The sequence below is a fragment of the Ornithorhynchus anatinus genome, chromosome X2 (genome assembly GCF_004115215.2).
Source record: "Ornithorhynchus anatinus isolate Pmale09 chromosome X2, mOrnAna1.pri.v4, whole genome shotgun sequence".
NCBI lineage: Eukaryota > Metazoa > Chordata > Mammalia > Monotremata > Ornithorhynchidae > Ornithorhynchus > Ornithorhynchus anatinus.
Window position 1 is genome coordinate 6575628 of NC_041750.1, and position 12950 is coordinate 6588577.

Sequence of the window (12950 nt, forward strand, 5' to 3'; positions counted from 1 at the left end):
CAATTTGATCCAAATTACAACTAAATGGTGACAGCCATGACTCAGGAAAATGGTCTCAGAGTGAATCATTGTTGGCTAGTCTGCCAGATCAACAGTTTAATATGCGCGGCAACCAAAAAGGCTAATAAAATGCAGGGTATCCCAAGGAAGGGGATGGAAAAAGAGAGCAAAAGACACCATTTTGCTCCGGTATAAATGCATGAAGTGCTCACATATGGAATGTGTCCACGGGTCTAGTTGCTGCCCTTTAGGAAGAACACGACAGAGCCAGAGAGGGCAGAGAAAAAGGCAGCAAAATGGTCATAAGGGACGGAGAAGCCTCGCTCTGAGGATAAAAAGAAACAATCAGAACTCTTCAGTCTGGAAAATGAAGGTTGAGATGGATAATACTTGAAGTCTACAGAAATCAATAAGCACGAAGACGGGCTGAAATCAGAGTTCTTGTTCACTAAATACCACAGTGAGAGGATGAGGGGGGCACCACCAATTGAAGCTTGAAAGTGGTAGATTCAAAACCAGAAGGGAACACTTAACTCAGAGGGGATTACAGGTGTGGAATTCATTATCGCAGGAAGCTGGGCAGGTCAAAACTATCAGCAGGATCAAGGGGGATTTGGACAAGTTCATGGACCGGGAGACTGGAACGGGTTCACTGGAGGGAAAATTCGGGGATGTAGAGGGAAACTTTGGGGATGTTAGGGAAGATGTCAAGGAGCACTGCTTCCTGCCAGGATCTTGTCACCCCTGGTCGGATCCAGTGAAGCTTTTCCTACGTTCTTAAGAAATGGCTTTATACTCTGAAGATGGATTTCATTTTTCTAGATACAAATCAGATCATTTTCATCTAAGAAATTTAGAAAATACATCATATGCTCAAAGTAGCACCTAGCTCCCCTAAAGAGAGGAAAAAATATTTCCAGATCACACTCCAAACCCAGCTCTGGTCAAATGGGAGGATGACCGCTGGAAATAAGAAAAAGGAACAGTCTATGACAATGAAAACAGTGGTATTTGTTAAGCGCTTACTACCTATCAAGGACTCTGCTAAGTGTTTAGGCAGATACAATACAATCAAGTTATCAAGAACCTCCATCACCCTTCAGCGGTGGTCATGGCTCCACTTGCAGACTCCAAACTGTCCTAGAAACTGCACCCGGGCGTTCCGACGGCACTGCAGCTTAACGTTTATTGCAGGCCATCTATTAAAACATAGGCCTAACCAACCATGGCTTCAAAGGGCTGCCAGGATCGAGTGCTGCAGCATCTCACTGCAGCACATGCGACGCTTAGTCCCAAAAGCACCTATCTGCCCCCTGGGGGGTGAGAGCAGAGGCTCCGAGCTCTGAGGAGTCCCAGAAGAGATGCAGTTCCATAGGATTGCTGCAGCACTCAGTTCCAGGTTGCATACTGAGTTTCAAGCCTCTCGGCTACCCACACCCATGCTATTATAACGGCTGGGCCGCAAGCGGCCTCGGGGCCACAGGTCGAATATCTCTGCATCAGGCAATTTATCGCACAGGCTCACGTACAAACAAAAATCCTACTAGCTACCACTGCAGAAACAGAACTTCCTGACTTCTGCCAAAGCCGCTGTGTCTTTTGCAAAGGCCCACCACCAGGGCCTTCACCGCATCTGGGCAAAGAGTCGGCCAATACTCTATATTTGAAAAGCGAGACCTCCGCTGGTGTCACGAACACCCATAAACTAAATACAATGAGGTCGGCCCACCTGACAGGAGCCAGGCTAATAAGTGTGTTCCCTTAAGAAATCAAGGTCACCCACCTCCTGCTGGGATTTCAGATTAATGGCTTGGACCTACACCCACACGTTTGTTGGTTGAACGGGGCCGTCTACAACTGCTAAAAACAATAACCTTCTGGACCGTTCACATTCCCGTAGGAACAGGTCTCTTGGCTAGAGCTTACATTGATGCTCAATTTGAAGTAAATACACATAGGGGGCTTTGTTTTAGCAATGAACTATATATTCTCACTGCTTAAAGGAGAAATATTGTTTGATTCTGGAACACCAGCAAGCTCCTCTCCCTCAGATAAGTGTCCTCACTAGAAACGTTCACGCGTGTACACACATAAACACATTCTGCTCTCACCAGTTTCTCTGGCTGAAGGCAGGGATGCTGGTCAGGCTCTGGTCACTCGCAGGATAATACTGAGCATAGGATGGGCGTGTGTAAGGGACGGACGCTCGCTTCTCTTCCTCATAGCTCTTCTTTGCAGCTTTCTTCTCTGCCTTCGTCAACTTGTGCTCTTTCCGGTCGATCAGCAGTGACTCATGCTGAAAAGGCTCCTGGAGACACAACGGGGTTGACTAGCTCCTCAACACCAACTCAGGCCCCGGGAGGGAATGACCGGTAATGAGCACATTCTGACCAGAGCACTTCACAAGTCCCCCCCTTCACAACACCCTGAAACCAGGAGAGGAGCCCAGGTTTCCAGGAGAGAATTTCCAGCACTAATTCAATTGGTGCTTACATAAGTACCAAGAGGCTTTTTCCTCTCAATTATGTATGTGAGAGCTGCCCCAAATGGAAAAACAGCCTACAAAAACAGAGTCAAACTCATTAGGGGACAAGTATGGGGTATTCATTAGACTTTGGGTTGAAAAATGAATGCTGCCAATAGGCAAGTCCTGCATAAGGGTACGTGTGAAAATAAAGAGGGTCAGAGTCAAACAAACCTCAGTACAGGTCAGCATGGTACTGCCGCCCTGACAAGTCAACAAGTTATTGGGCTGCATCAAGAGCCATACAACATGCTGGGTTTGGGATGAAATCCCTCATTTTCTGCTCTACTTTACACTGGTCGGACCCTTAATTGTGTCCTGTTTGGCCCTCTTAATTTTTAAAAATTTGGAGAAAAAACTTCCCCGGGGCCAGCAGAAAATGTGACTAAAATGATTAAAGGGAGGAAGCCTAAATCCTACAAGATGATGTCAGGGCAATCTGGGTTGTTTACAGAAAGCGTGAAAAATTGATATCGTCGAGTATGTGAAACACTTAATGGGGAGGAGAGTAACCCAAGTTTTCTCTGAGACCACTGGGGAAACGGGGTTAAATTCAGACAAGAAAGCATTTGGAAAGAACATAAAGAAGGACTCCTCTCTAGCGGAGTTGTGAGAAAAGGAGAAACTTCCACCTGCTCTGGATGGTTTAGTCATTCGTCTGCCTACAGCCGTGTGGCCAAGTGGAAAGAGCCCAAGCCTGGGAGTCAGAGGAAGCTGGGTTCTAATCCCAGTTCCGTCACTTGTCTGCTGTGAACTTGGGCCTCAGTTTCCTCATCTGTAAAATGGGGATTACAACTGTGAGCCCCGTGTGGTAGGGTCATGGACTGCGTCCAACCTAATTAGCCTGTATCTACTCAGGCACTTAATCCAGTGCCTGGCATATAGAGCAAGCGCTGAAGAGACCATTAAATCAAAAAATTCACTCACTCTCTGAGCGAGACTCTCACCCTGACTGGGGTGGAAGTGCACCCTGGGCCATGTGGTGAGATCCAGGGCCCTTACCTTGGTGATGAGGTGAGGGTACTTGAGACAGGCAAGCTGTAAAACAGACTCCTTGATCTTGCTTGTATTCAGTGCTAGTTGTGTAGGATCTGGCTCTTCTTCTACAAAGTGCAACAAGTTCTCCACCTCCCGCCGGGTGAAGTTCAGCATTGGGTTCAAATCATCCACTACCCGATCTGTGAAGGCAGACATTACAGGGGCAGTCAGAGATGAGGATGACGACGACGACAAAGGAAAGCGAAAACACTGAAGCTCAAGTCAAAACAAATCACGAGTCTCATCGGGGGCACCGCCTCCACCCTCCTCCTTCACTAGCTTAGGGCCTATGCCAAGAAGACAAGGGCCTGGAAGAGGAGAAAGCAATCCGATTCCAGGCTGAGATGGTGCCCCGAGCCTGAACAGTGAGAGGCAACGAAGAGGGAATAGGAGCCTGCAAAACCTCGTACTTGCCCAGGCCAAATTCACCTTAAATCTGCCTTATGCCATTTCTCGGCGGGCTTGTCAAAATGTTCAAGTCCAAAGTCTTGCAAACCGATACTTTCCACCCCTCCTCCTCCTCCTCCCTTTCCCGGTCCAGTTTGTGGATGCTCCATGTTAGGAAGTGGCTTACCTGACATGCCTTGCTTGGAGATCTGCCGGTCGTAGATCTTCTTCTCCAGAGTAAAGTCAGACACCAGGCGGTAGATGTGACAGGGCTTCTTCTGACCGTAGCGGTATACACGGCAGACTGCCTGGGCATCATGGCAGGGGTTCCAGGAGGCATCAAACACCACCACGCGGTTGGCACCGATCAGATTGACTCCCAGACACCCAGCTCTTTTAAAAATCAAGTCAACAGGAACAAAAATCATCAGCTGCAGAACGATGACCTGTTCTCCCTCCTGCTTAGAGTGGGAGCCCCTGGTAGGATGGGGATTAAATCCAACCTGATCATCTTGGATCTACCCTAGTGCTTAGTACAGTGCTTGGCACTTTGTAAGCACTTAAAAAATACCATCATTATTAACAACTTTCATGGGAGTCTTTTGTGGACCAGTTGTGCTTTGGGGTTTTTCCGTTTTGATGCCGAGAACTCCAAAGATAGCTGACATCCCACTCCCAGTTCATCCTTAGGCCCTGCTCTGACAGTCAGTAAACAGTTGCAAAAAGGAGAAAGTTCCCAAGATGCTTCTCTCTTCCCTGAAGTTGCCGTTGCCCTCATGTGAGCAGAATACAAAAAATGCCTTCCGGGATTCGATGAGAACTCCCCTCTCCCCCTTCCCACTCTTCAGCAATGACTAAGATTCCCAAAGCCTCAGCTTCAGTACTGCTTTATTGAACAGACAGTGGTTTTGTGCATATAACCACATTCTGAATCTCCCAGCCCAGTGTCCAAGAAAACCCGCTCAAGCCGTGAGGTACGGAACAACCTATTCAAACTCTATCGTCAGTTTATTTCATCTGAAATTTAAGATTTTTTTTTAATGGTATCTTAAGCGCTTATTATGTGCCAGGCACTATACAAAGCGCTGGGATAGATACATCATCAAGTTGGACCCAGGCCCTGTCCCATGCGGGGCTCAGAGTCTTAATCCCCATTTTACAGAGGAGGTAACTGAGGCACAGAGAAGTCAAGTGACTTGCCCAAGGTCAAATAGACAACTGGCGGAGCTGGGACTAGAATCCGGGTCCTTTTGACTCGCAGGCCCATGCGCTATCCACTAGACCATGCTGCTTCTTTGGGTTTCTTGCTAGAGGGCCGCAGCACCCTTCAGAGAGTGCCGTACCCACAATCCCTCTGAAAAATACTAAAATCGCCTTGTACCCGCCTCTCGCCCACGGTGACCACCTCACCCCCTACGATTCTGGGACAGAGCCCACTCACCTAGTCGAAAGGAGGAAGAGCCAAACAGAGCTGCTGCTGGGGTCATTGAACTGGTTGATCAATCGCTCTCTCTCTGAGGCTGAGGTGCTGCCATCTAACCCTGGGAAGGAAAATGGCGACAAGGAGTGAGAATGTGGGGGTGTCACAGGTCTGCACCTCACAAAGCAACAGCTCCCTTCTTTTCTACTGGGACCCAAGACAGCGCCTTTCTAGCGATTAAATAGCAGGAGGCAGGAAACGGCTTTAGAGAAGTAAATAAAAGGTTACTGGGACTCCTGGAATGCCCCCACTGAATGCAGCCAAAAGGATTCTGACAGTAAGTTTCATGAAGAGGGCAGGTTCTTGCTCTCCCTGCATTGCATTAAAGAAAAAATGATGTCCCTGTTCTAATTTGTCCTATTTCCAGAGTGGCGCTGCCATCTGAATTCCAGAGGAGCAAAGCAACAGGACAGGGTATGGTTGAGCAAAGAAAATCCACAGTCCCCTAGAAAAGTAAAGGACTGAATTTGAGAGGGGCCAAAGCAAATGGGAAGAAATGCAAGGGGAGGCAGAGGCGAACAGAATGGCACTGTCGCCCTGGGCTGAAGAAATGAGAGTTAAGAGTTGGAGAAGTGTACGACTCAGGGGAGTAAAGGGCAACTGATGGGAATTTAGAGAATCCTTGGGCCCTGGTCTAGCTCAGCCATTAATTCGTTGAACCACACTAGCCTAAGTTCTCTTCCTCATTGTAAAATGGAGTGTCGTGCCCCGGGCTTGTTGGAGAAATTACCAATACCGAGAATCATAAAGCTCTCGCAGCTCTAAGGTACTACAGACTCAAGAAATATTGTAAGGAAAAAGAAACAGTCATAAGCATTTTAACCCCCACCCTGCTTAAAAAAACCACGACCAAAAACAGAGTGCTCTGCACATAGTAAGTGCTCAATAAACACGACTGAATGAAGAGAAGGACTCTTCTGAACACAGCCTGGAAGCAGCTGTTCTCACAGGCATGTAAGATAGCAATGGAGAGGGGGAAGAAGGAAAAAGTAAAACTTTTCCAAATGGCAGTGGAGTTGGCCTTTGATTCAAAGATAGCGCTGGTGACGGTGAAACCGTATCCATGAGTGTGAGTGAGAGAATCTCTTGCACTTACCCCATGCAATTGGGGTGGGCAAAAGCAAAAAGTTAAGAGGGGAACGATGTTTCCTACTGCCAGCAGGATGTGTGCTGGAGTTTAGGTAGTACTGCTGATAACTGAGCTGAGCCAGCCACGGTCTCTCCACTGGCCTTCCCCAGGCCCAGCGGCCCCCATTACTAGGCGGCTGGCAAGGAGAAGGGGCGCAGGCTGTGGCCACCAAACACCACACCTCTGAGCCCTCAACAACAGCGGACACCACTGTGACCTCGCCCATTTCATAAGCCATCACTGAATCCGTCGCTCAGAGTGGCTTGGTCAGGGCAGAGGGCTCTCTTTCCACCTTCTTGTCAAAACCAGGGGAAGAGCAAAAAGGAAGAAACACTCAACCAAAGGACAACACTAAAAATGAGAGCTGTCCTCTAGACCGATGGGGCCAGAAAAAGGCAGGAGCATCGGAGCAGGGCATACGCAGGCAGGAAGGGCTGTTTTATCAGGGGACGGCGCAGTGCCACTTGATGGTCCTTCCTATTTCTGAGCAGATTTGGCTGGCCTGAAGGCAGCCACTGTTGGGCTCCGAAACCACCCCGCAACAGCCACCGCTCTGAAGAGAGAGGACCTTGCTAAGACAAGGTGCACCCAGCACCTGTGTCCATGAGCCATTCTTCATTAGGCTGCTGTGCTATCGACTCCGCACCCGGCCAGCCCATGGGCTCCCTTCTCTGGGAGACAACTGGTCTCGTCTCCCAGTGCCCCGATCGGAAGGGGGTTGCTTTGGCAGTGACCCCTGAAGATGAGAATGAAGGAGTGGGGTTGAAAGTTCAAACCCCCCCAAAATAAAAAAGCCCCCCCAAACCAACCAATCAACCAAACCCACGCTTTGCACCACCAGGAAGCCAGGAGCAGGGGAACCACGCTTACTCAGAAGCCCCCTTTGCTGGATCTGGCCAGTGGAAGAACACTTTCCAAAGAGAACCAGCTTATTCCGCTTACTGCCCTCCCAAATACATAAGATCAAAGCAGCACCCTGGGGAGTGACTGGAAAGGAGGTGGAGGAGGAGGAGAAGGAAGAGGAGGACGACTCACTGTAGTAGCTGTGGTTCCGGACCCAGTTCTGAATTCCTTGCCCATCTGAGTCGGGCAGGCAGGGCATTGATCTCTTAGCCAGGAACTCCTCGATGACAGACAGGGTAGACAGGCTCTGGCTGTAAAGGGTAACACGTCTGCTCAGAAAGATACACCTCCCACCCCAGGGCATTACTGCACAAAAGCCCTACCCACTGACTACAGCTTCTTGCAAACTGCCACCAAAACCAGTCCCCAGCATCAATTCGATGGCTACCAGAGCAGCTGTAGCACATCCAGTAACTCATGTCTTTAAGACACTAAAGGACATTTTCCTCCCGCAGAGTAATGAACAGGATCACTTCTCTCTGCTTACACCCAAGGGATCAAGAAATCTCCATCTTTCTTCCCCTGCTTCTCTCTCTTTTCTCTGCTTCAGCAATTCAAGACAATGGTACCACTTAGCACAGTGTTCGGTGCATTGATGGCACTCAGCCTTTAAAAAAAAAAAAATCTCCATTGCATTTTGGATCTCATCCTGGTGTTTTAAGTAACATATAGGCTTGACTAAGGAGATTAGCTCCAGCCTCCAGCCTGGGAGGTCCCTCTCCACATCCCAACAACCGCTCTGGTCCTTGGATCTACTGCCGAGTTGGCCGATAAGACATCTAATGCTGGACATGATCTATGATGCGACGGCAACACTGGAGTTCTTCCCAGGTTGTAACTGTGCCTGCTTTTCTAAGATCGTTCCGTAGGGTTGTCTCCCCGCCGCTGGGGGATTCCAAGGGATGAATGTCTCCGGTTAGAGCTGCTAAGCAGCCAGAAGAGTGGTATGCGCATCTTCAAGGATGGGTCAGGAGAGGACTGAAGAAATCCAAGCCACCACCCTTTGCTTCAATTCCTTCTAGAGCCAATAGCACCATGTGGGGAAGCCCTAAAACAATGTCCCAGTTTGGGGATCCCTAAATGACCTCACATGGGGAAATTCCTTTAATGATAAAAGGAGTCAAGAAAGAAACCAATAAGGAAACAAAATAACAGAGGAAGAGCCACAAGGCCAGAAATGGTGAATGAGGAAAGGAGATCACAGGACAAGCCTCACTGCCTGGTTGTTCTATCTCCACATGAAATGCAACGCAGGGCCTCAGGGGGCATGCAGGGGCCCAAGAGAGCAGCCCCCAGCACTGCTCACTACCTGAACACTAGGATCTTGTCTCCAAGCTTCACACTTTCTTCAATTAAATGAAAAAGCAGCACCATCTTGGGTGAGTTCTCCAAGACTCCAGTTTGGTAATCACACAGAATGTCCTTGGCCTAAAACAGAAAAGCAAGAAGGGCAGTCACCCAACTGGGCTGAAAACAGTGAGACAGACACCTGTGAGGACTTCCACTGGGCATACCATTAAAGAGTCCAGCCTTCGGAATAAGCCCCCAAAAACTTAATCCCGGCCTCTCTCTCACAGGTTAAAGATTATACAGCAAAGGAAAAAAATGCCAGAACATATATATATATATATATTAAACCCCTGGCTGTCAAACCATCTCTTGTCTTGGACACATCAGCAGAGTTGGTTGAGAACTAACAGAAGCCAAAGGATGTGATCTGTGGATCATTTTATCCAACTGAATGAGGTGATGGGTGAGATCTTGGGGTGGGGTCAGGGGGAGAGAATCTGCTTTGTGGGGAAGATCAAGACTTTTTGGTCACCACTTAACTCACCCACTCATAAGTGACGACCTGGTTGGCTCGCTCTTGGAAGGGATTGAAGCCGACCCCCTGCAGAAACTTGCTGTTGGTGGCCTCTCCTACAGAGGTGCCCAAGGTGTGGCTCTCAGTTTTGACCTTCATCCCCTGGGACTGGCAACGGGTGTTGTTCCCTGCTGTGCCAAGGTCATCCACATCCAGGTCCTGTTCGTTGGCCAAGTTCTCCTTCTGCAGGGCTTCATACAGCACATCGGGGTGATTCCATATCTGAAAGGTGAATGACGAGGAAGGACTCAGTCACCTCTGAGTTTCCCACTCTGTACTCTAAGGATCAGGGGGCATGTGGGGAGAGTGGATTCATATTCTCATTTTCTCTCTCTCTCTCTCTCTCTCTCTCACACACACACACACACACACACACACCTCTTTGCCAGCCACAAAATGCAGTCACACTAGAAACCCAAACAAGTCTGCTGCTCTTTCAGCCTACAGCAAACATGTCTGCAAACTGCTTTAATTTAACCAGCTCTGAGCACCGCAGTAAAATTGGCTGAAAATTTGATGTTAGGGAATTCGATGTGCCCAGGACTTGACCGAGTAAGCTGAGTTAGGAGCCCAGAGCCCATCACCCAACTCTGCACATGCTTTCCAGAGACCAGAACTATAAGCCTCAGACCAATCACGCTAATGCCAAACAGCACCTGGTCCTGACCAACACGGCTTCCCTTGTCCAGATATGGGACCATGGACACTTTTCTCATCAGAAACACTCAAGAAAGGCACATTCTTTACTCTGACTAGGACAAAGCAGTTTTTAAAAGAGAAGCAGTGTGGTCTAGTGGAAAGAGCATGGGCCCACCTGCCATTTTTTTAAAAATGGTATTTGCTGTCTGCTGTGTGACGTTGGCCAAGTCACTTAAATTCTCTGTGCCTCAAATTTCTTCAACTGTAAAATGGAGATTAAATCCCACTCCCTCCTACTTAGGCTGGGAGCCCCGTGTGGGACAGAGACTGTGTCCAACCTGATTATCTTGTATTTACCCCAACACTTACTACAGTGCTTGGCACATAGAGCTTAACAAGTACCCCTTAAAGATGATAACAACAATAATAATGACAGAACAGCTCAGAGATCGGTTGAGGGAACTCAGCACCCGATCCAGCAATAATGATCCTCAAAAGAGGCATGGGAAGCCATTAGGATTTAGTTTCATCAGAAAATAGGGAGAGAGAGGTTTTTAAATGTATTTGCTTTTAAGGCTCTGATTTTGAAATATCTGGGATTGCCAAGTCTCTCTCAAAGACATTTTGGGAAGATGAAACGCCCTCTGTGGTTAAACACAGAGATGAACTCTGAATAGTTTTTCTGTGTGTTTCTCTCATCCTACCGCTCTGATTCTAGGGGAGAAACATACCTCTCCATCCTTGTCTTTTTCTAGAGGAGAAAATGGAGGCTCAAAGAGGGGTGTCTTGATTTGCTTAGCTTGCAGAGCGAATGATCAGTGGAGATGGAATTGGGCCCCATAAACCCTGGCATTTCAGAATCAGTGAGGCATATAACCTCGCTGCCTAAGTCCTTTTCCCTTTCCCCGCAGGCTACTGAGCCGCGGCCACAGTTAGGCCCTAGCATCACATAGACACCGTTCTTTGATCTCATGGCTACAGAGGCTCCCCTTTTACCAGCTGGGATTCCTGGCTGTCATTACCCACCTTGCAGCAAACACAGAAAGCCTTAAGAGGATTGAGTCCCAGCCAACCACTGTTCCCAGCATCCCGGAAGCGGTTCATAAACTCTGTGTACAAAGCCCGCTGGATCTTGGAAAGTCGCACCAGGATCACGTGCTCTTCTTTGTAGGGAAGTTGTACTTTCAACACACTGTGGCCTCTTCTACGGGAGCAAGACAAACAGAAGGATGAGATGCCAGTGTTGGGAGAATGTAACTGGGAAATAATAAAACAAACTCAGTAAACTTCCATTTTGAGGCCTTTAACCGGTCAGTTATCCCTCGGAAATTGAGACTATTTTAAGGACGGAGAACCTAAACCTAAGGGATAAGATTATTCACTGAGGCGCTGGCAGGGCTCAGAAGGGAACCCAAGATACCTGAATCTGCTTTTGGGACCGCATGAATCTTTCACCGACACGCTAACCGGGACAGTCAGAACAGGAGTCTAGATTGTTGCAGGAGTTGCCTTTCGATCTAAGCAAGCTCATCCGCCAAGACTAGAACCTCGTCAAGCCAGAGATCTGATGTCCCGGGCTACGCTACTAGCCAGCGGGGGTGGTCTGGGTGCGTGAGTGTGCGTGTGCGAGAGAGGCTCAATGAATCCCAGCACTCCCAAACACTTGCAGACATTCTGAGATGATAACTTGGTTATTCAGCCCAGACTGCAGATGAATTCAAGCATTCAAAAGCTCGTTTTTGCCACTCCCAAATCTCTACAAACTGTGAAATAAAGGCCACCGCTCTTCGTCCCAGAGACGCAGGCTATTAACAATTCTTCCAAAATAGTGGAAAATGTTGGGGAAGTGGCTTTCTGCACAGCGAGATAAACCCTTCAGTCTTCACAGGATACCCTAGGTGTGTAGTTCATAATTACGGAGCAGGCCCAGCTTGGGTCTTTTCCTATGGTCCCCTCTGAGTAGTTCTGAAGAACATATTCCAAGAGCAGTCCTGATTTTGGGGAGGGGGAGCAGGCAAGAGAGAGTGCTTTAGCCCCGGGAGAGCGGATGGGACGGGAGCCTGAGGGAGGAGACTCACCTCTGAACGAAGCCCTCTAACAGACTGTGCAAGACATGGCTACGGTAGCGCATGAGCCGAACGTCCTGTGGAGTGCTGTCGATACACTGCCCGTTCAAGATGGGGCGCTCGAACATGTTGCTGAATTCCTGCCGGGTGCCCAGGAAGTCTGGGCGAACAAAATCCACCATACACCAGTACTCAATAAGGTTGTTCTGGAGGGGGTAACCGGTCAGCACTACCCGCCGGCGCGACCGAATATTTTTCAGTGCCTGGGAGGTGCTAGCATGACAGTTCTTGATCCGGTGGCCCTCGTCGCAGATGACCACATCGGGACCAGGGCGGGCCAAGGCCTTCTCAATCCCTTGGGATAGAAGAGCAGAGGGGAGCAGAAGTCAGAGTGATACCCTTTCGAAAGTGTGGGAGGCAGGACAAAAAGAATCCCTGGAAAAGCTGAAAACAACTCTAGTTCTTGGAGCAGGGAAAGAGGCTAAAGAAGAATCTTCCAGACCTCGGGATTGGTTGTGGCTAACCTTCTTATGACTCTTAACCAACTTCTGCTGGACCCAGCCTCGTTCAGCTAAATGAGACCCAACGGTTTCAGCAGGTGAATCACAAATTTGAACCTGGAAGGTGCTCTCTTCCTGATGAGGATAGAGAAATTTAGGAAAAGGTGGGCAAAACCAGAGGAAATCAGCTGTGGCTATCAAGAATTGGACCCCCAATACCATCATATCGGATTATAATCACTCTGGTTGGCTAAAGAGTGTCAAAGAACTTCATATGAGGATTCTAACCATTTCTCCACAAGGGAGGAAAAAAAGCAGGCCATTCTCTCCCACTACAAATGAAAAAATGGGAGTCACAATGAGGAAAGGATGTACCCCTAGAACTAAGAGATAGTAAAGAAAAAGGCTGGTCTCCTGACC

General features: G+C 48.5%; 1 protein-coding gene across 1 annotated transcript in view; it reads right to left on the reverse strand.

Moving 5' to 3' along the window:
- RAD54L2 (RAD54 like 2) overlaps nt 1-12950 on the reverse strand; it is an 86794-nt gene that overhangs the window by 10701 nt on the left and 63143 nt on the right. The window contains exons 10-18 of the mRNA XM_029052616.2: nt 12043-12385; nt 10991-11168; nt 9296-9547; nt 8771-8889; nt 7594-7712; nt 5391-5490; nt 4137-4342; nt 3527-3702; nt 2112-2308 (exon numbers count right to left, since the gene is read on the reverse strand). Of these exons, the coding sequence (XP_028908449.1) occupies nt 2112-2308; nt 3527-3702; nt 4137-4342; nt 5391-5490; nt 7594-7712; nt 8771-8889; nt 9296-9547; nt 10991-11168; nt 12043-12385 (1690 nt within the window). The remainder of the gene's footprint in view (nt 1-2111; nt 2309-3526; nt 3703-4136; nt 4343-5390; nt 5491-7593; nt 7713-8770; nt 8890-9295; nt 9548-10990; nt 11169-12042; nt 12386-12950) is intronic.